At 36.9% G+C, this 23,683-nt stretch overlaps 2 protein-coding genes across 4 annotated transcripts; both read left to right on the forward strand.

Moving 5' to 3' along the window:
• Positions 1-1,931: 1,931 nt before the first annotated feature.
• On the forward strand, positions 1,932-7,531 carry cdk1 (cyclin dependent kinase 1). The gene is made up of 8 exons (XM_063006707.1): positions 1,932-2,036; positions 3,153-3,205; positions 3,293-3,449; positions 3,644-3,767; positions 6,320-6,490; positions 6,584-6,747; positions 6,860-7,001; positions 7,080-7,531. The coding sequence occupies exons 2-8, from the start codon at positions 3,169-3,171 to the stop codon at positions 7,191-7,193; spliced, it is 909 nt and encodes a 302-aa protein (XP_062862777.1). The 5' UTR covers positions 1,932-2,036; positions 3,153-3,168; the 3' UTR covers positions 7,194-7,531.
• A 2,349-nt stretch (positions 7,532-9,880) lies between these two features.
• On the forward strand, positions 9,881-23,315 carry smndc1 (survival motor neuron domain containing 1). Of its 3 annotated transcripts, none has more exons than XM_063007080.1 (7): positions 9,881-9,991; positions 14,077-14,168; positions 14,292-14,411; positions 17,607-17,749; positions 20,896-21,051; positions 22,162-22,315; positions 22,415-23,315. In XM_063007080.1, the coding sequence occupies exons 3-7, from the start codon at positions 14,292-14,294 to the stop codon at positions 22,550-22,552; spliced, it is 711 nt and encodes a 236-aa protein (XP_062863150.1). In that variant the 5' UTR covers positions 9,881-9,991; positions 14,077-14,168; the 3' UTR covers positions 22,553-23,315. The 3 variants fall into 3 exon arrangements, with proteins under 3 accessions (XP_062863150.1, XP_062863151.1, XP_062863149.1); XM_063007081.1 differs by having other exon boundaries at positions 14,128-14,168; XM_063007079.1 differs by lacking the exon at positions 14,077-14,168.
• Positions 23,316-23,683: the final 368 nt, after the last annotated feature.

A 23,683-nucleotide genomic window follows, 5' to 3' on the forward strand; every position in this document is an offset into this window, starting at 1 on the left:
CACTTAGTATCTGGTGCTCACCACTTAGTATCTGGTGCGCACCACTTAGTATCTGGTGCTCACCACTTAGTATCTGGTGCTCACCACTTAGTATCTGGTGCTCACCACATAGTATCTGGTGCGCACCACTTAGTACCTGGTGCGCACCACTTAGTACCTGGTGCTCACCACTTAGTACCTGGTGCGCACCACTTAGTATCTGGTGCTCACCACATAGTATCTGGTGCGCACCACTTAGTACCTGGTGCGCACCACTTAGTACCTGGTGCTCACCACTTAGTATCTGGTGCTCACCACTTAGTATCTGGTGCGCACCACTTAGTATCTGGTGCTCACCACTTAGTATCTGGTGCTCACCACTTAGTATCTGGTGCGCACCACTTAGTATCTGGTGCGCACCACTTAGTATCTGGTGCGCACCACTTAGTATCTGGTGCGCACCACTTAGTATCTGGTGCTCACCACTTAGTATCTGGTGCGCACCACTTAGTATCTGGTGCGCACCACTTAGGATCTGGTGCGCACCACTTAGGATCTGGTGCGCACCACTTAGTATCTGGTGCTCACCACTTAGTATCTGGTGCGCACCACTTAGTATCTGGTGCGCACCACTTAGGATCTGGTGCGCACCACTTAGGATCTGGTGCGCACCACTTAGGATCTGGTGCGCACCACTTAGTATCTGGTGCTCACCACTTTTTTTACTTAAATTATTTTTTTTTACTTAAAAAAAAAAAATCACCATGTCACCTCAGGGGCTCCGTATTGTTCTTTGTCGCTTTATTCGTTTTTTTCCACATTCCTTTTTGAAGAGCATAGGGTTCAGCTTGCAGACACATTAGACAGTCAATCAGGTAATTTGTAATCTATAAATTTCATGAGGTGTCTTTTAACCAGTTTTACCTCCCCTGGGTGCCATCTCTTTGCAATTGCTGAGGGTAAAACATTTTAACAGTGATTCTCATGAACACAATGCAAAAATTAATTTTATTAATAATATTAAAAAGTATGTTAATGTACAAGGCGAGTAGACAGTAGCAGAAATAACTGTGCTTGTACACACTTTGATTTGCTTACCTTTCTGTTTCTTTAGGCCACAGCTTCATCTCTAGGCTAAAGACCCCCTTCATGCTGGTCTGCTATCTGTAAAAATCTGGGTACCGATTTGTTTGTTCAATAATTCGTCCTGGGGCATCACCAGAACCGGCCACTTGGCATAGGGGTGTTCCCATTGGAGTGAATTTGGGACTACTAATTCTATCTAAACAAATTTCGGAATAAAAAAAAAAATTCTACCTCTAAAACTTTTTACTTTATTTTTCTTTTTTCATTAAAACTTTTAACTAAAAGTAATTGCATGGAATTAAAACATCGACTTCGATTTGTTGATACTATGCCTGTGTTCCATATCGCCTATTGCATACTGTATACTGCATTTAGTGTATACTGTATACTGAGTACTGGTCTCGGTTTTTTAATAGCCGCGCTGCATGACGGGATGCAGTACCCCACACAGTATAGTTTTGGTTGCGTACTGAAAACTTTGGCTGGAGTAGTACGTTATCCGGGTATCTTTCGCGTACTGGGAAAAATCATTTTGGTCACACCCACTGTATCCTAAATATTGCTTTGCGGCTTCTTCAGTACGCGAGAATAGTATGTAGTAGACTATTTTGAACACATCAAATGTGTGTATATGGTGTAGTGAGAAGCCCCAATCTGCTGGTGTTTTAGCATTCCCAAACATGACTTTATAAACGGTCTTAGCTTATTTCTGGTAAGGTTTCTTGCTATATTGTGCCGAATAAAGTTCCTGATATTGTGTATTGTGCGTTGTAATTAAGCCTTCCCTTGAAGCTTGCCTTGCTTGTCATTGGCTCTTTTGAAAACCTCAGCGTGCTTTGATTGGTTAGTTTTGAATTGCGTCAGCGCGGTCAGTTTGAACGAAAGAAATTTCTACAGTAATCATACTTTTCACGTCTTGGTAGCAGCTCTAAAACAGTTGAAGTCGATTATTCATAGCCATTGGATTTTTGGTGAGTTTTTATTATAATTTATTACTTTTACTTTCAGGCATTGACAGTTACGTTTTTGATTAAGACTGTTGAAGTATTAGCAGACATCTAACTGGCTAATTCACAGCTAGCCTGTGTTCTATTAGCTAACTTGGGAATTCGTGAAATGAACTATAGTTTACTAGTAGTTTGTTAGCTGAGTGAAGTACTATTAATAAAACCGTTTGAGATTTAACAGGGATTAGTTATTAAATAGACAATTTGTCAGCATCTGGAAAATAAACGATGTGTCGTTAGTAGAAACATAGATAATAACGAACATTACTGCCGTATTATAATCTTTCTTCGGTAATCTAAGTTAACCTTAAAGAAATTACATTATTTCGTCCGCACTGTTTGTTTAAAACATTGATTTACTTTGTATCAAAGATTTGCTATTTCAGGTTTCCCACACTTCCAGAAATGTAATAGACCATTACAGTTTTAATTTCCGGAGCTAGAAAAGTTTTAAAAATAATTCACTGTCCGTTGGGTTTTGAATACTTTATATGATAATATCTATTCAGTAATCATTTATAATGTGAGTTCTAATACTAACCTGGCTGGATCAGTATCAGATTACATGTTCTTCTTATTCACTGTCACACACTTCATACAGTTGCATGTTGTCTGGCACAAGGCAAGGTCACGTTATTCTGAGTAGTATTCATCCTCATTGTACAGTCAATCCTAATAAAACGAACAGCACCACTGCAAACTGTCTGTTTCTGTTGGAGTTTTAATTAAAACCACAATGGATTACAGTGAACATCTCCAGTATTTTAGTCTCCTGGATGGATTTCAAAGTACCTAAGAACATGTCGCCAGCTTTGTTAATTTCTGGTTTAAAGGCCAAATCTGCCATAAATTAAACAAACATTTTACATTTACAGTATCATGGAGAAATTGTTAATTTGCCAAAAAAGAATGATTATGGAAAAAGACCTGTGAAAGTGTTTGTTATGGGATTTCAGGACATTTCTGAGTTTCTGTTGTTACTGCAATAAATATAAATAACTGGTGCACTCTGACTGGTTTCTCTAACTTTAAGTAATTTATTATCTGTAGACATTAACCGCAAGTTATTTATTTTCATAGATAAAACCTAATAAAAATGGAAGACTACCTAAAGATTGAGAAAATTGGGGAAGGTGAGTCAATGTTTTGTTTGGTCATCAAAATGCTTTAGTGTTTTCTTGATATGTAGCATACTTTTCTCTTCTGTTGTCATTTATTAGGTACATATGGAGTGGTATATAAGGGTCGGCACAAGTCCACAGGGCAGGTGGTGGCTCTAAAGAAGATTCGCCTGGAGAGTGAGGAGGAAGGAGTGCCAAGCACAGCTGTCCGAGAGATCTCCCTACTCAAAGAACTACAGCACCCAAATGTTGTTAGGTGATCACTTATGCTTTTAAGTAATGTCCTGGGACAAAGATACTTAAAGGCTATCTCATTGCACAAGACCTGGAAATGAACACTTATAATATTCTATTCAAAGTGGGCCTGGTACCACCTGGGCACAGGGCAGGAAGACACCAAGTCTTTTCAGGGCAGCACATACTCACTCAGTCTGTCTTCTTTCCTGTCAGGCTGCTGGATGTCCTGATGCAGGAGTCCAAATTGTATTTGGTGTTTGAGTTTCTGTCAATGGATTTGAAAAAATACCTGGACTCTATTCCCTCAGGCCAATACATGGATCCCATGCTTGTGAAGGTAAAGCACAGCCATACACATCCCATGTCCTGTACTTTTGACACTATAAAAACAGCTTGATTTTTCTTGTTTTTGTTTTCTTTTTTTTTGCCTGGAAAGCAGGCAGAAATTATATTAGCTGTATTTCACAATGGAAATTTAAGAGAATAGACATAAACCAATATAAAAAATTTTTGGGGTCATGTATATTATTACTTAATTGTTTTGTGAACCCTTTGCCTAAATCTTGATCAGTTGCAGATCTTATTTTTGTCTATGTTGTCTACAAAACCTATTTCTGGTAAAGGTTTGTCAAACACACTAACACATTATTGATAAAAGTACAAAGAAATTACTTAACATTTTGGGTAACAAACTTGTGATGCTTGTAACACAAAACATGGCTCATTTTATAGAATGTTTAAATAGGTAAATTGTAACAGGTGAGGGTAACATGAGAGAGTTTAAAAGGAGGATTCACCAAAGGCATTAGTTCGAAATCGAACTATCAAACAATCATTGCTTTCAAAATCAACTAAAAAAGAAAACATTGATCTTTGCATAACTGTGATCTCAATCTGTGTAGGGCAAGTCTAGAAACCACTGCTGAAATGTGCTTGACCTTCAAACACTTGGACAGCATGATAAATATAGCCACATGGGCTTGGGAGTACTTTGGAAACTTGTAATTAACACATTCTGCTGTAGCATCAAAAAGTGCAACTTGAAACTCAATTATGCAAAATAAAGCCATAGATACATTCTATGCAGAAATGCTGCCGAGTTTACTGGGCTTGAGCTAGTCTCAGATTGGCCAAAAGACAGCGAAAATACATGCTGTAGTCAAAGAAGTCCATGTTTTATTAGCTAAAGGGGCAAAAGCCAACATCTGCCATTGTATCAGAACCCACAGCATGGGTCACTTGCATATGTGTGAAGGTGCCATTGACACAGAAGTGATGCTCTTTTCTTCCATATATTTTTCAGCAAGATGAAACCATATGCTACAACAGCCTGGCTTTGTAGACAGTTGTGCTTGACTGGCCTGCAGTCCAAATGTGTCTTCTTATGAAAATGTGTGGTGCATCAGTAAAAACCTGATGATGACCATGGACTGTTGAGTAGCCACAATCTTGTATCAAACACAAATGGACACAAATTTCACTTGCACAACCGCAATGATTAGTGTCCTCAGTTTCCAAATGATTGAAAAGTGTACTTAATCGGAAACATGATGTAATGCAGTGGTAAACATGCTTCTCTGAGTGTAAATTTAAACAAATTTAAAAGTTGGTGCCTATAACAAAGTACAGTTAGGTTGGAAAGTAAAAACATTTTCTTTAACAGTTAACAAACCACTGATTCGTTTTTATTAAATTTGACAAAAATGTCACAACCTTTCTGGGTTTGTACTTTGCAGTGTTTTTTTGTGTTGTAATTTGGTTTTCCATGAATCTAGTTTAAGTGCTCCTACTGGATTATTTATCTATAATTATTGTATCTGTCATATGGCTTTTACTTAACAGTGGTTTCTTACTTGCCACTTCACCATAAAGGCCTGATTTATGGAGTGTTGTATAGATGGTTGTCCATCCAAAAGGTTCTCCCATCTATGCACAGGACTTTCCATGGTTGTTTAGATTCTTAATTACTTCCCTGACCAAGGCTCTTCTGGAAGGTTCAATGTTGTGCAAGTCTTTTTTCATTTTAAAATTTCTACGTGAATTATTAACCACTGTCGTCCTGTAAACTCTTGCTTTAGACATTGTTTTATATCTTTTGCCACAGTTTGATCGTGGAGATTGACAGCTAATTCATGGGACTTTATGGCTTGTTTTTTTTTTTCCCTGACAAGGCAGTGTAAACTGTGGGCCTTTAGACACAGGTGTGTGTCTTTCCAAACTATAATGTTCAGTGAATGTAAATAGCAGCAGGTTAAGTTCTAGAGACATCTCAATCATAGGTAAAGCAAAACAGGATGCACCTGACCAAAGCAAAGGCTTTAATTACCTTTGTGGATATTAAAAGTTAGATTTCTGTATGAAAAACTCTGAATGTTATTACATGTTATCATTATTGGTAATTAAGTGTAGATTGAAGGGTAAAATGGCAAATATATCCATTCAAAATCAAATACACAACACAAAAATGCACTGAATGGTCTAAATACTTTTTGAATCCACTATGTGTGCTAGACAGAGTGCAGAAGTGTTAATGTGGGGACTTCTGCTTTTTCTTGCTTTTTTAATACACAAACTGCTCCACAAAACCTGACCTTTCCCAACGTAAGAATAAAAAAAATAAAATTTTGATTGTTTATTTTTTAAATGCAGAATGCCAGCATATGTTTGTTTAATAAATAATACATCATATATATAATATTTTTTTTTTTTTTTTTTTTTTTTTGAGAAACAAGGTTATTGTTAAAATGTCAAACCAGAACACCATTGATAATAGAGAGCTCCTGTATGGTAATGTGATGCAACTTTGCCACCTTGTGTCAGTAACGTGACAGTATTCTCCCTGAAGTGGTACCTGAATCAGTAACATAGCTGTGTTATTTTCTTTTGTAGAGTTATCTATATCAGATTCTGGAAGGAATTCTATTCTGCCACTGTCGCCGTGTTCTACATCGTGACCTAAAGCCACAGAACCTGTTAATTGATAACAAAGGCGTTATTAAACTTGCTGATTTTGGGTTGGCCCGTGCTTTTGGGGTCCCTGTTAGAGTCTACACACATGAGGTACGCCTGTCAACAGTGACAGTGTTTCATCAAAACATTTAGTAAACATTCTGTAGAGTAGCATGATGGACTTACTCAATACTGTGTGTGTAGGTTGTGACCTTGTGGTACAGGGCTCCAGAGGTGTTACTGGGAGCTTCTAGATACTCTACTCCTGTAGATGTCTGGAGTATTGGCACAATCTTTGCTGAACTCGCTACCAAGAAGCCACTGTTCCATGGAGACTCCGAGATTGACCAGCTGTTCCGTATCTTTAGGTACACAGCGATAGAATTTTCACGAATAACTCTTTGTAGTTAAAGTTCTCGAAGTTAGAAATGACTTTTTGATAGGATATACTTTGCCAATAATAATACATGTTGTTTGTAGGATTTTGGGTACCCCCAATAATGATGTGTGGCCAGATGTGGAGTCACTGCCGGATTATAAGAACACATTTCCAAAGTGGAAATCTGGCAATCTGGGAGGTCAGGTTAAAAATCTTGACAAGAACGGCATCGACTTGCTTGGGGTGAGCTAAGCTTCCTTTTTGGACAACTATGACACTGATAAGCAAATTGTAACGTCTGTTTTTCCCACTTTCATTTAGAAAATGCTGACCTATGACCCTCTAAAAAGGATTTCTGCAAGACAGGCAATGACTCACCCTTACTTTGATGATTTGGATAAGACCACTTTGCCTGCTAGTAACCTCAAGAACTAAACACAAACACTATTGACAAGAGCTCAGCCCAAACAGCGTTTCTACTCTTCAGTAAGGATGACATGCGCACTCATGCTGAGACAAAACAAGATTTCTTGTTAATGATTTCTAGACGTGTTGCACTGGAAAGCAACAGTTTATACATGATTCAGACTTTACAATCTGATGATGCCGTTAGATTTTTTTCTCTCTCTGTCTGTCTGTCTGTCATTTTCCTATACTTGTGTTTTATATGTAATTTAAGTGTAGACTGTAAATAAATGTTCTATGCTTTGGAGTTTAAAAAGGCTGAGAGACGACATGATTCACCATTAATAAAGTGCACTTTGGAAGCTGAATTACTTTTTTTTCCCCCTTGCTCTGCAGAACCCATCAGTCTAAGAATCCTACTAATGACAAATAATGCAGTCATAAGACTTTTAAAATACTGAAGAAACAAATTCCCCTTCTAGGATTTTCAAAGATGTGACATGTGTCACAATAATTATAATACCCTGCTAAAACATGCCAGTACACAGTAGGTATTTAGGCATACAATTTTTAAGGAGTAATTTGTAGTCTGACTCAAATTATTTGGATGTTTTTTTATATAGTTTATTTAAATTTAGAGACGACGGGGGTACTTGACTCCGAGATGAAGAAAGACATTGGAACTGAATCGACGATTGCACTCAGCAGGGTTGGGCATTACGCCTTCCCAATCTTGCCAGATGGTGCCAGAGACCAGGGATGCTGGTAGACAGCTGGCAGAGGCACAGCATGCAGTTTTTTAAGGGGTCTGGGGTCTTTACCCCTTAAAAAAATAAACCAGTCCATGGCACTGGTTCGTTTACAGCCTCACCACTTGTCATTAGTGAAGCAACGGAATGCCTGCGACAAAATTCGAGAAATGGTGGCAACAGGAATTATCCAAGCCCAGTCTTGGACACTAAAGTTTGGCAGTTGCTGGTGCCTCGTAGCTTGAAAAAAACGTGTGTTGCTCTCTGTGCACAGCACTGAGGGTGTGAGACACTTTGTGGTGACCGAAACTCCTATCTACAAGACTATTTCTACTGGGCCAGTTGTTTTTATAACACTTTGTCCTTGACTTCACTGACACCACAATCTATTTTGTGTAGGTACTGAATAGATTGTGTGTGGGCAACAACTAAAATGTTGCTTTTCCTATTTAGGATATGTAAAAAAAAAAAAAAAAGGGTGTAATTTAATTTTGAAAAGGGAAAACAGTTACACCATCCAGATTTAGGGGTTCCAGGGCCTTTACCATGTGGAAAAGAAAAAAAAATTAAACTAAAGTAAACAAATTTTGTTTCAGATCTTCAGTAGTGTATAATAGAACAAAAAACACAGGGCCAGGCAGCAATGCCTATATGATAAACATTTGTATGATAAACCTGGATAGTTATGAATAGAATAGATCTACTGTAGGCTTAATATGGGTAGCAGATGCAATGAAACATTTTTACATTTTTTTTTTCTTTCTTTTTTGGTATAACTACTTAAAATGGACTGGGATGAACTATCCATATTGAAACCAGGAGTGGGCGTGACAGAGCTGGTAGATGGTGTGCCCGGATTTTGTGGAAGATGAATGTTTTCTGCCCCTGACACCGAGGCATTAACGCTTTGCTCAGTGGAGGCACCATGCCCTGGGATTGATGATGCCACTTTTTTAATAAGCCACCTATCCATGCTGGAAGATTTACAACAAGATTTTTTATTATATTATATATTTTATTATATTATGATTCATAATTTTTGTAAAGCTTTTTGTTTACAATGGTTTTATTATAGGTATTGTAATTTTATACTAATTTGATGAATTCATTCACTGTCTGTGACCCCCGCTTTATCCTACTCAGGGTCCCAGTGGGTACAATTCACTAGACGAAAGGAAACCAGACAAGTCACTAGTCCACCATAGGGCAAACACACATTTACACCCAGGGCAATTTTAGTAACTCCAGTTAACCTGACTGCATGTGGGAGGAAAACGAACTCCTGGAGATAACCCACATGGACACAAGTAGAGCATGCAAACTCTACACAGAAAGGACCCAGAATTATAATTATTTCACATCCCACTGAAGAACATTTAATTTGACTTGATCACTTTTCTGTTCTTTCCTCTGGTCCTCTTTGATTGTTACCAGTTTTTCTATTTTGAACTTTGGGACAGTCCTTCCTATCTGCTTTCTATTTCATCTTGCTTTCTAAATAGTGACACGATAGCAATCCGTATGGGGTTTGCAACAAATGCATCAATAACCATGCAACTATGTTATTGAACGTTAATACACATACAGCTACTCTTTAACAAGACAACTACCAAATGCCTTCATGACTTGATAATCTTATTCCGAATCCGGGTCATTTTTGCAGCTTGCTTTTAATCCGTTTTCATAACTGTTTTCATTACTGTCTTAGAGCTTTTTTTCTTATAAAAGTTTGTGCTCTTTTCATCAGTAAGTGCTGAGTAGATGTTTTTTATTTATTTTGTACTGTTTGTGATGAACACTTTTAAAAGTAGACCAAAAAATCGCACCGCTTGACAGCATTTTCAAATATTCCCAATTTGACAGGGAGACGCGAACCTGGCAACTCGCGCTGCTGTTCAAAATACAAGCGACTTCTGTTTCATCTCGCGAGAACGGTCTCACTGATTTTATCGTCACATCCGCGTGCGTAGTGTTGTCGGCACAGCGGACGGAGCGGTCCATTTTGTTAAAATTTTGGTTTATACAGGATCATTAAACACGCAGTTCTTCTAAATAAAAACCTGTTGTTTTAACGTAAAGGTAAGAACTTTATGACATTATAATTTATATTTAATTATTATTTAATTAGTAAAACAATACCAAAGCTAATGTTGTTGAAGGCCTTTCTGTGTATCAACCACGCAGCGATTGTTAGTGTTTAGCTAAACAGTTCCAGTGCTGTTAATAATGCTGTTAATAAAAGCAAGGCCGGAATCATGAATTGAATATTAGAGGAACCAAATATACTGGGGCATGGGTTCCTGCAAGTGTAATACATCTGTGCTAATCTGTGCTATAACAACAACTGTTGTATCCCAAAAAAATGCAAAGCTAATCAGTGGAATATATTTTTTTTACATCAGTATGGGGTGTGTGGGGAAGGGGGAAGGGGGAAGGGGGGAAGGGGGGGGGGGGGGGGGGGCATTTTAAACATATAAAAATTTGGGGGACGTATCTGCCGTTTATGTAAAATTTATGATTTAGCATTCTGTAGTTAGCAAAAGCGCTAATCAAAAGCTACGGATGTGTCGTAACAGAGCCATTTAGATTATTTCTGAAGTTGATCATTTTCAACATAAATTCACTAGTACTTAAACATGCATTTCAACAACATAAAGGGACTACATTGCTTGCTCATATTCCTCACATTAAATAGGTAATGTAATTGAAGGCACATTTTGTTTACATCTAACTGCATGTGTTACGTAAGGCATCGTGGGAAGTTTAAATATTTTAAAAACACATAATTACACTACACTAAGGTTGTTAAATAAGCGCGGTGAGATTAATATATTGGATAAGAAGTAATTGAAAATACACAGCATTGCTATTTGTTTTTCTGCATTTATTTCGTTTTTTATAGTGTTCAGCAAAGTATTTACAGTGTTCCCCTCAAATCAGTTTCATGATTTAAACAATTTTTGTCAATTGGTTTGGTAAAAATATAAAATGTTATTGCATTGGCCATTGGTCCGTGTACCTTTGGTAATTCGTTTTTCACTTTAAATTAGAGATGGGACGATCGATCGGCTATGAATCGGTATCGGCCGATTTTTAATCAAAATATGCTATCGGCGATATTTCCTAAAAGTAGCCGATCCGATCGTGTGATATATAAAGATCATGTTAAGTTAACAGCTCAGTGGATTGATCCAGACTTTGAGCTACGACGCGCCAACCATCACATCACCATTCATCAACCATCGTACAGAAACCATCGTGAAAGCTCTTCATGACCTAAAATAACATCATTAACGTTGTGCATCATACATACGATGTAATTTTGCTGATTGTAATATTAACTTTAAAAAGATAATTCAACCCGGTCACATCTGAGTCGATTCTATCAGCACGTTATATAAACTCCTGGTTCACTTTGGTAAATCGTGAGCGGTTCTTACTTGTGATGTAGATGAGAACAGAAAACGTTACAGAGCCAATCAGAGGCAAAAGTTTATTCATTACCAAATTCGTTAGTTCAGGATCATCTGCTGAACTTTTAGCTCCTTAGACGGAACGAGTCTGACGGTCGGTTACAGATCTGTGGTAATAGCAGTTTAATTAAGCTTTTTAATGAAGCTTTTTAATGTAAGAGAGTCACACAAAATGTTCTGTAGTAGTTGGTGTTTATTTAAAACCACGACATTTAATTAATAACAGTAAACACGGAGAGATAACTGAGAAGAGAAACTTACGCTTCGCGAAAAATGACTCGTGAATCAATGAATCACTTATAGCGATACAGTGAACAAAGCGTCTCTTCTAAAGGCGCACACACAAACACGCGCGCGCGCTGCTCCGGTTTATCTTCACTGTGAGGCTCTTTTTAAGTTTATTTATTTTGTTTACTGCTAAACACTCCGAAAGGAGATCGGAGATCGGAATCGGTGCCAAAAACCCCGATCGTCCCATCTCTACTTTAAATCCCAAAGTAAATACAACAAAACGAGTCGTTTTTCGTTTCAAAAACCAATATTGAAAAATGGGAAAAAGGGCCGTTATTAGTTTTTCGTTTTAAGATCAAAAATCAAATAACAAATAAGCAGAAATTGAAAAACGGGTCGTATTTTAATTTTCCAAAATCAACATTTTTTATCAGTTCAACCAGAAATAAAAGTGCGAGCTGACGTGCGTATACATGCTTCATATAAACTGTAAATCAGGTACAAGTGTTGAGAAGACGGAGCAAAAAGTCATAATAACGTTACGCCGCGTCCCCTGTTATATTACCCTATAGAACTCAATATTGTAATACAGGCATAACTAATCGTACATGTCACGGTGAAACTATATCAACATCTAATGCTTCTTTTTAATCAGTGTTCGGCTTATTATTTACCAAATAACTTTTGAAATATATTTGATTGTTGTTGCTCCTTGTTTACTGCAGAGTTAGTTCGTGCAATTTTATTAATTTTTGGATGTTTATTGGCCGAGAACAAGAAATATTGAATCGCCTCGGTTAAGGATTCGAATCTTCGTACTGAATCAGGAATCACGAGTCCGAGATCTCAATTAACCCGGATCCTAGGAGTCCTCTGATTGGCACTGGCTCTGAGTGCACGGAAGATAAGTGATATTTGGATGCATTTTCATGCAGTAAATCAATCGCAATCAAGATGTCAGTACAAGTGACTCAAGTGAACCGAATCACATCACTGAGTGACTCGGACTAACCCGAGTCCATAAAATGAACCGAATTTACCACCACTATGTGACATGTACGATTAGTTATGCCGGTATTACAGAATTGAGTCCTATACGGTAATAATAATAATAATAATGTAAAAAATAATGCAGCATTCTTTTTTCTTAGAATAGCCCCCTATTTTTTTTTTAGGATAAATAGTACTTGTGTGAATTACAAGGGCAGGAAAAAGTACGGCAGACACAAAAGACAGAACAGGGGACGCGGCGTAACGTTATTATGACTTTTTGCTCCGTCTTCTTAACACTTGTACCTGATTTACAGTTTAGATGAAGCATGTATACGCACGTCAGCGCGAGCACGCGCTCGCACTTTTATTTCTGGTTGAACTGATAAAAAATGTTAATTTTGGAAAATTAAAATACGACCCGTTTTTCAATTTCTGCTTATTTGTTATTAGATTTTTGATCTTAAAACGAAAAACGAATAACGCCCCGTTTTTCATTATTGGTTTTTGAAACGAAAAACGACCCGTTTTCTTGTTTTTCAACTTTGGGATTTAAAGTGAAAAACGAATTACCAAAGGTACACGGACCGCCATTAAACACTCCATCTACATTTGTAGGATCTGTTAACACTGTTGACTGGAAGGACAAGTACTAAAATACTACTGTGTTTGGAAACCAGTATTATTGTACCTTATTTATTGCACACAAGTAGAAAGTCACAAACCTTATGGATTTAGTCTGACCACTGAAAACAAACAAAATTGTTTAATTACTTGTCATGACGTCATGATTTTGTCGTTTTGGCATTAATGTGAATGAAAAATAGATCATAGTGGCCAAGACACAAAGATGGTGCTTTTTAAATTCTTTGTTGTACTGTAAACCATATAATTGATAAATAAAAAATATATTGCTTAATTTATATTGTTGACCTATTAATTTTGTAGATTAGTTATTTTAATTTGATTACTTTTCGATAGTGTTTTTTAATCTGGGCTATGTATTTTGCCATATAATTTGTTCTATTTGTTTTTATCTATTTACAGGGCTGTTGTCTATAAAATCTTTTTTATCTTTTTTTATCATGTACATTTTTGTATGACATGAATAGCAGTTGACAGTTTACAAAATAAATAATTTAGCTATTCAGTAGCAAAGTCTTAATGTACTTGATAAGATGCTTTCATTTTCTTTGCATACTTTGATTTGATGTGCAGTTTTAGAATGTATCCCAAAGTCACTAACTCGGTAACAATGAAATGCTTTTACTTGAGCTGTTAACAATTGTGTGAAGTCTTATACTGTTCAGCCCAAAAAAAAAATTATAATAATTAATATTATAATATCATAATAATAATTATTATTAAAAGCATTTATTATTTCCAAAAGGAATTTGGAATTTCTTAATGCTGTTAATCCTTTGGCGATTCAGCAACATATTTTTTAACTGTTGGACTGTTTTCTTACAGTTTTTTTGCAAACTTTCCAGTTTTGTTTTTTCTGTGCAAACTTTTTTGAAGGGACAGTGGGCATCTGATAGGCATTTGTGTTGAGTCAAATTGTAAGTCTCCTCTATCTCTTTTTTTGCGTTGTATTACATGCATACATATGAAAAACAGGTTACAAATGATTGCTTTCTGTTTTTAATTTGAAATAGGTTTAATATTTGAGGTTTATGTTTTAGATGTCTGAAGACTTGGTAAAGCAGCTGAGTAGCTACAGAGCTCAACTTCAGCAGGTGGAAGCCGCACTTTCTACAGACCCAGAGAATGAAGATCTGCAAAAGTTACAGAAGGATCTGCAGGTGCTTCTGTCTTACCTCATAGTTACTATGTAGTGAAATTGTTTTAAGGAAAAGTATATTTGTTTGCTGTCAGATTTGCAAAACTAAACAAAAAAGTTATGTGTCCACAACTTATGTTGTTAGATAAAGTAGATCAATTATTTTTTTGATTGACAGTGAACAATAGACTTTGATAACAACTAGGGATGCAACGATCCGATATTAAGATCGGATATCGGTCCCGATATTACCAAAATGAGATGGATCGGATATCGGATAATCAGGCCGATCCATGGGTCCGATACGTTCACTTCAGTTCGTTTGCAACGCATGCTAAGCCCATACAGGACGCGCTGCTGACGTATGGCATGTAACACAAACAAAAAGAGCAACATGGAGCGAGCCAAAGAGTCAGCTGCATGGAGGTATTTCACGCTTGCTATGCTAACAAGTTCGATGGCAACATGTTTATTACTCATGTTTAGCTGCTATATATTTTTTTGAAATACTGTTTGCACTAAATATTTACGGATACGTTTATTTGAAAAAGTTATTTAAGCTACTACTGTTTTTCTCCTTGTCAGCAGCCACATTTTGGGTGTGTTCGAAAACCTAAGGAGCTGCCTTGCTGTCTTACTGTCTACATAAGCGGCTGCCTCAGTAGAGAGGATTCTAATAAGTCATCAACTTATAAGTCAGGTTATTCGAACGCGCTACTTACACAGCGATTCCATCAGGTTTAGCATTTAGCATCTTGCCATTAAAAACAATGAACTGAGGTAGCACAGCGCTAACGCTAACGTCAATATAACATTTCCCTTCATGTACCGATAACGGTTACATTTCCTGACAAGCTCGAACTTGCAAATAAAAACACTCGGTATAAATTTATACAAGTTAAAAATCAGTAATATTTTATTTACGTTTGATAATAACTCCATTCATTTCTCCACCCCGTCAGCTATGTTCATTTTTCTGTAAGAAAAGCGCACCCGACCCGCAATGAATGCTGGGATTGCTTTGGTCACCAAGGCAGCGTCGGATGCTTACTCGTTGAGTGAAAATAACACTGAAATATTAAGATGCCTGTTTATTATTTTATTGACAAATAAATAGCAGTTCAGTACATTTATATCTGTGTTAATTATATTTTGTTTTGCAAACTTAGTAATGTTTAAGTCAATCCTGATGCCTTAAGTCTTTCCCACATAATAAAGTATACGGTTTATTAATTCAACAAAGGTACTGGAACTGAAAAAGTTGGATCGGTGCATCCCTAATAACAACCTTAGTAAAATGATCATTTGTTTTTGTTCTCGTGTATTTCCAGTGCGTAGTCACTAATTTATACACATAATAACCCTTATTTATTGAAGTTGTAAAAACCAAGCAATTTAGTGTGTATTAGGGTTGTGTATGTAGTGTGTATTAGGGTCGGTATTGCCGATTTTCATACCGTCATACCGTCTTCAGGAAATACAGCGGTATACGGCATTACCGGGGGGGGGGGTTGTTTGGGTCGGGGTATCGCGGACAAACTTTACACTGTACACACTTGAGTTTAATTTCAATGTTTCATTATAAAAAGATTTAACAATCTGAATGTCAAACATTGCTTATCTTGTCTGATCTATAATAAAAACGAATAAGTATAAATGCATGTGTATCAATTACACTTTAACACAAACATTAACACAACATTTTGGCATTGTAATCTCTCTCTGCCCACACAAAACAGAATAATAGCAGCTACACACTTCAATATATTTCAAAAGTTAACTGCTTAGTTTATAGTTACAGATATTTCTTAAAAGTGTATGAACGTGTACGATTAGTTATGCCTGTAATCCAGAATTAAGTTCTATACCGTAACAAAAAATATGAATAAATGTTCATGTTGCGATAACTGTGATGTAAAGTAATGTTAAAATAGTTCAAAGTCCAAACATTTGAGTGGTTAACGAGAACGCTACTTTAAATGTCACACAAGCGCCATGCAAAACACGAGCACGGAAACGGTACAAATCTGCTCTCTTCCCTACACACTCGCTCCTTACGCCCTATAAAGCACTTAACATTCTTAAAGGGCCAGACTATATATTTTATAATTCACATTACACGACAGGTGAGACGTTCTTTTTTCTTAATATAGCGCTTTTATTTAGGAAAAAATAGTTCTTACATAGGCAGGAAAATCTATGGCAGACAAGTCAGAACAGCGGATTGGGCGTAACGTTATTATTACTGTTTGCTCCTTTTTCTCAACACTTGTGCTCGATTTACACTGAAGATATATTTAGTAAATAAGTACAAGTCTGCGCATGCACGCGCTTGTGTTCATTTCCGCTTGAACTGATAAAAAATTTTGATTTTGAAAAATTAAAAGACGAGCCGTTATTCAGTTTCTGCTTCTAAGCACACAGCTAACGCTAGCCAGTGTGGCTCTTCACTCGTCTCTCTGTGTTATCACACAGTTAGCACCCCACAGCCAATCAGCGAGCTCCAACCGCCTACCACTCCCACCCCTCCCTTACTGTGGATGCGCGCATGTCCTAAAGTCTCAGTTTTCAAGGTAAACCTGAAGCAGAAATTTGGCGCTTCACATTTAAAAAATACCGTCACCATTTTTGAATACCGTCACCATTTTTAAATACCGCGTTATACCGTCATACCGCCCAACCCTAGTGTGTACTGCACTGTTGGTTTTTTGTCAAACTTTTACAGTACACAGATTTGATGAGTAAGGGCAATTCTTTTTGTGCTTCCTAAAGCTCTGGGACAGAATTATTAAACAATCCTTGTAAAAAAGCTACAGAACCATACTGAGCCGTGTGACATGCTCCACACACAATTTTACAACTGCTTTTAGACTAATGATGATAAAGGTAGAAGAGAAGCATATAGTGACAAACACTTTCACATTATTACTTTACCTCTGTCAACCCAAATGGTTGACACAAGGTGGGTTGGGTCCATGAATTCATGTTGTGTACACTAATTTCTGACTCCACGATCTGCATGCTGCAGAAGAAATCTGAAGAGCCCACCCCCACCCCCCCCCCCCGGAACATTTCATTTAAAGATTTAACCTGGGCACTATTACTTTTAGGGGAGTTGTGTTTTATTTAATGAGCTTAAATAATTAATAAACAAAATACATTTTAATTATTCGTTTATATTAACTGTAATTATTTTTTAATTTGTGACCTTTTTTAGGAGGTGATTGAGTTGACGAAAGACTTGTTGACGTCACAGCCAACAGAGGAAGTAGCAAATGAGAGCAGTACAGATACCCCTCTGCCCAAACAATGTTGGAAAGTAGGAGATAATTGCATGGCTGTGTGGAGCCAGGATGGACAGTAAGTATAATACACAGACAGGCATTAACTAATTTAAATTTATACTTTTGACTAGCATGAAGTATTCAGGCTCCCTTGACTTTGTGCACACTTTGTGTTGTGGATTTTATTTTTCAATGGATATACAATACACTGAATGATCCCTGGATTAGCAACACCTGGCAGGTGGCATCTGATCACTGATAAATTGCCCCCAATTGGTGTCCACTGCGCAGGAGATGGCAACATTTACCAGCTATGGGTAAACTGAGCGACTTTGAACGTGGACAAATAGTTAGCCTGGAGGTGTGGTGTAGGGCTGGGCGATTTTGCAAAAAATAAAATCTTGATTATTTTAAAATTATAACCGATTCGATTTTTTTGTTCTTGTATAATGCAATTGAAATAAGACTCAAATTTCTTTTTTTTGCATTGTAATTTAAAAGACTGCAGAAGTGCAAAAATAGCAACACCACCACCTATAATTATCCTTTTAAGGCACTCAAACTTTATAACAGTAACGATATCACAATAATTAAAACAAAATAGAAATCTGAATTATCTATATCCTTTATAAGAATAGCTCACAAACAACTCTTATTTTAAATAATGTGCAGCAGAACCTCCTTACATTAGGAATAGAACTACAAAAAGTTCTTTACAGGTTTCTTAAAAGGAACACGAGCCTGTACTGTGCTGTTTCCACCACTGAGTCTGTCTGTATCAGTATCTACACTGGGGGGGCATCAAGTAATCACTCTACTCAGCTGGGGGGGTGGATGGAGGGGGCAAGTTCTGCTTCTAACAATATGGACTACAATTCCCATGCTCCCACGGACTCTTACGTGACTATCACATGTCCCGGTCAGCCAATCCTGATCGGTCCTCACGCGCCGGAGTTTTGATTCAGTTCGGCGGTGTTTGATTCAGTGAATCTTATTTGAACTCTGTTTGTGTCTCGTTTTGCCGATCGTGTTTGCGCTTCTTAGTTCTGAATCTATCCGTTACCGTGTATGATCCGTGTTGTCTTCCGTTTACTGTTTTAGTTTATCCTCTGGTTTTGGACTCGACCTGATTTTGTACACTGTTTTTGCTTTTAATATTATACTTTCCTTGATATATATTCCGCGAGCGTCTGGTCAGTTTCTGCTTCGTGACATGTTGGTATTTTAATTAAAATATAAAGTATGTAAACAATCGCGATTGTCACATTTCTAACATCGGCTGAAAACGTTCATGCGAATTAACCGAATTAATCGAGAAAATCGCCCAGCCCTAGTGTGGTGTTTTAGCAACAGCTGCACTTGTGGGCTGTTCCTGTAGCATGATATCAGGACAGTTGTAGCTTAGTGGTTAACGTACTGGACTAGTCGAAAGGTTGCTGGTTCAAGCCTCACCACTGCCAGGTTGCCACTGTTGGGCCCTTGAGCAAGGCCCTTAACCTTCGATTGCTTAGACAATATACTGTCACAGTACTGTAAGTCGCTTTGAATAAAAGCGTCTGCAAAATGCAAAAATAGTAAAAGTGAAAAAAGTAAATATCATAAATGTACCAAGAGTGGAGAGACCATCAACAAACATCCAGCTGAATGTCACACAACGGCTGGCCACGTGTGGTTAATCCACACTTGGGGCTTACTGGTATCGCAGCAATAATGATCTCATCGCAACCAGTGCCTCAACTGGGCCAAAGACAGCTGTCAATGGACCTTGGAAAGATGGTTGTTTGGAGTGACGAGTCCCGTTACCTGTGAATACACGCCAATGGACGGGTCCACGTGATGTAAACCGCATGAAGCCGCATCTCCCGCTTGCAGCATTGGAGTGCTACAGGCTGCTGGTGGTGGTGTGATGGTCTGGGGACCATTCTCTTGGTATGACGTAGGACTGTTATCGTTCTGTGTATATAGACAAAAGTATTGGGACACACAGTTTAAATTTTAAATTCATTTGTTTTATCCACAGCTATTGCTACCAAGTCTAATAATTTATATAAAGGAAATTGTATGCTTCAGGGACAGTCTGAACAGGTCACAGTATGTGCATAACTCAGCTGCTAGGGTTTTTATCCACACTAGACGGAGAAAACACATCACTCCCATTCTACACATCCACACCAAAACTCATGCCCTGGCCCCCGCCTAGCTTTCCAGTCACCTGCAATCATATTAAGCATATGGAATACTATTCCTCTCCATGTGTGTGCATTTACCTCTTCACTGTAATTCAAAACATCTTGATTTTACACCATTGGACTGATACTGTCTTATCTGCTTTTTATATTTGATAATATTTTTTTTTATGTGTCTCTTTCACAGTTATATTTATACAGAATTCTACATTTTTCTTTTATAATTTTTATCTATGGAAATTTGTTTTTATTACTTATTCAGATATACTGTATTTATAATGCTGTGATTTATCGGAAAAGTGTCTTTGGTTACCCTGAAAGGTGCTTATAAATAAAATGTTATTATTGAAATTAACCACTCTTTACAAATGTGATTTAGCCAAATTCTGCAAATAAAGATTTTCCACACCACTATCCAGTAGTTGGCCTGTGCCAACTTTTTTTTTTTTTAACCAGCCTTCAATAATTTTTGTCTTGTAGATGCTTCCAGGTTTAGCACTTTGGCCAGTTAGATTTACTTCTAACATCTAAAATGTTCTGGTAAATTTCTTCAGTCATGCTTTCCTTATTGACGTGTAGCCTCAGAAGCTTCCTTACCAAGATTGCATTCTAAATCATCCTAATCAGGCAATGTTATAAAATCCCCAAAAGTAATTAGCATTTTTATTTGCTTGATTTATTTATGTATTAATTATTTCATTTGTACCAAAGTTTGAAATTAACTGGTAAATGTTTGAACTATATCACTACTTATTTTATGTTAAACATGGGGTTTGCAATACCATTAAATAAGATCATTAGTCAGGGGCTTTTTGTTTTGCCAATAAAGGGTTAACCATTTAGTTTAGTTCTATATTATTTGTAAAGCACCATGTTTCAGGAGCTTGAACAGAAAATAATTGCATATACAGTAGAAGAAATATGCATTGCTTATTTAAAAACAGGAATGATTGAAAAGTAACGGTCAGTTCATACACAGTGTGTGAGAACTGTACAAGCCTGTACTCATCGGCTTACAGTGCTTTGTCATTTCCAGACTGTACGAGGCAGAGATTGAAGAGATCGACAGTGAGAATGGCACGGCTGCCATTACTTTTACAGGCTATGGAAATGCTGAGGTGGTTCCACTGCATGCGCTGAAAGCACCAGAGCTTGGCAGTATCAGCACAGAGGGAAGCAAACCCAAATCCAAGTAAGTCTGTGTACGATTTTCAATTTTTCAAATGCAACTTCTGCGTTCACTTCACCGCCTGACATAATTCACTTAGTTCAATGGGTTGGATAATGATTAACTGATAACTGTGAATTAATTTTTCAGTTATTGCTGACAGTTAAATGGGTAATTTACATTCATTTCTAATGTCTTACGGTTGATATCAGGAATGGAGATGCAGATATCTCACGCTTTAACAGCACAAAAAGTTGCTGTTGCTGAAATATGACTGAAATGTGATGACAGTCAGTGTCATGGCTGACTTATTCTGATTAACAATTAATGTATTTAATGAATTTTAACAAAGAGGAATTTAGTATGCATTGCTATATAGTCACTAGTATGCAAACTGCATGAAAACTTGGTATTAAAAGTACATTCTAAACTAAACTAAATGCTAAACTAGGCCTGGTCATGCTGTTTTTGAATTTTTATTGTTCTGCATCACTAACAGTGAACTGTTTTTCCTAAAGCCTTTTTAAAATAACATGAATAAAAAATAAAATGCAGTGAAGCCCAAGCTTTAACTTTCTGGCTAATGTGTTGAGATGTTGCTTCAAAATTGCCAAACAAATTTCCTTTATTATAATGCAAACTATTTTGTGAAGTGCACATGTCCCTCTTGCTGCAAAGACCCCCACACCATGATGCCAACCCCATGCTTTACTGTTAACATTGTATTCTTTGGCTTGCTTGTAGTTTTTTTAATAAGATCAGAGAACAAATTAAGGTCTTTTTCTGCATGTGCACTTGCAAACTGTAACCTGGCTTTTTAATGGCAGTTTTGGAACAGTGGTCTTTTTCTTGCTGAATGGCCTTTAAGGTCAAATTGATCATAGGACACTTTTTTACTGTCGATATGAATACATTTGTACCTATTTCCTCCAGCTTCTGCACAAGGTTGTGGCTGCTGTGCTTGGATTGATATGTATTTTTTTTAAGTACATTCATCTCTAAGAGAATGTATACGTCGCCTTCCTGAATGGTATGATGATGAACGTGGTACCTTTTAGTTATTTGGAAATTGCTACCAAGTATGTACCAGTTGTTTTTCTGATGTCTTGGCTGATTTGTTTTGATGTTTCCCAGGAAGGAGCGTCAGGCAGAACAAAGGGAATATAAAAAGAAAAAGGCACAGAAGAAAGTGCAGAGAATGAAGGAGCTGGAGCAGGACAGGGAGGATCAAAAATCCAAATGGCAGCAGTTTAACAATAAAGCTTACTCCAAGAACAAGAAGGGACAAGTAAGATATGGACATTGTGACCTATAACACATAATTATACACATTGTGCTTTTGTACAGTGAAGTGAACTCCTTCTGTCTTTCTTCCTTTTTCTTAAAGGTAAAACGCAGTATATTTGCCTCACCAGAAAGTGTAAATGGAAAAGTTGGTGTAGGTACATGTGGAATAGCAGATAAACCTATGACTCAGTATAATGACACCTCAAAATATAATGTAAGACATCTGATGCCACAGTGAGGTTTTTTGTGTCTGTAAGCACCTGACCACTGAAGAAGAGCAGATGCAGCATTTAACCTCGGACTGGACACTGTTTGGAATCTCCAGCATAATTTCTTTTTAATTTGGGTATCAAATAAGCTGTTTGAGAAATGCAAATAGCTTATCTGTAGACTGGAAATAATACGTTTAGTGCGGCGCTTACTTTGTTTTTTCAACTTTGGTTGTTTTGCAACCAAACCCTTCACCTTACTAATAATAAGTTAAATTGGACATTTGATTTTTTTTTGCCACTTGTCCAAAGGGCTTTATCTCTCGTTTGTGATGAAGCAACTTGAATGTAAAATCAGAAGTCCATTAAACATGACTTACATTTACTAAACAGTAATTGTGAGACTGCTTATAACAGCAGTTTTAAATTTAAGTGTAACCCTAAAGATCACAATTACATTAAGGTGAAAAAATTGGAGGTGACGCTGAATAGATTTTTGAGCTCGTAAAAACGCAATTTTGTTTTTTTATTATTTTAAATTATTGATATGCAATAAAACATTACATGTTTTTGTGAGTCTTTTTGTAAACATTGGAAACATTTAAAGGGTCACCCATCAAAGATAAGAACCTATAAGTCAGTATAAATGTGTGCTTTTTGTGTGTCAGGTTGAGTTGCCAAAATAATGTTTTTTCTTCAGTGTGCTGATATCTGCAGTCTGTTGTATCAATTTTACTTTAAGTTTTGTACAGTTTTACTTTAACAAAGAATAAAGATGTATTTGTTGCTGTATTTGAGCAAAATTATAATTTAAATACTATGGTGTAATATTCACGTTTCTTTAGTTAAACCATAGACCTTGCAGAAATGTTAATGTAATTATTTTTACTATTACCAAGAAATCGAATAGAATCTGTAAGAAATGGTGAACTTTAAAATGATTGGCAGATGCTTTGGGTCTCCCAGCAAACCACAATGAGAGTAATTATCTACTAATGGAGAAATCTTTGAACATCAAGTTGTGCAAAAACAGTAGAGATGTATCCAAGAAAACCAGCAGCTGCCAAAAGGGCTTTTACAAAGCACAGACTATTGTTATGAATACTTTTGTAAATAAGAGTGGCCCGTTTCTGACCTTTAATTTGTTTTTGAAAGTGTTT

This window comes from Trichomycterus rosablanca, chromosome 13, assembly GCF_030014385.1.
Source record: "Trichomycterus rosablanca isolate fTriRos1 chromosome 13, fTriRos1.hap1, whole genome shotgun sequence".
NCBI lineage: Eukaryota > Metazoa > Chordata > Actinopteri > Siluriformes > Trichomycteridae > Trichomycterus > Trichomycterus rosablanca.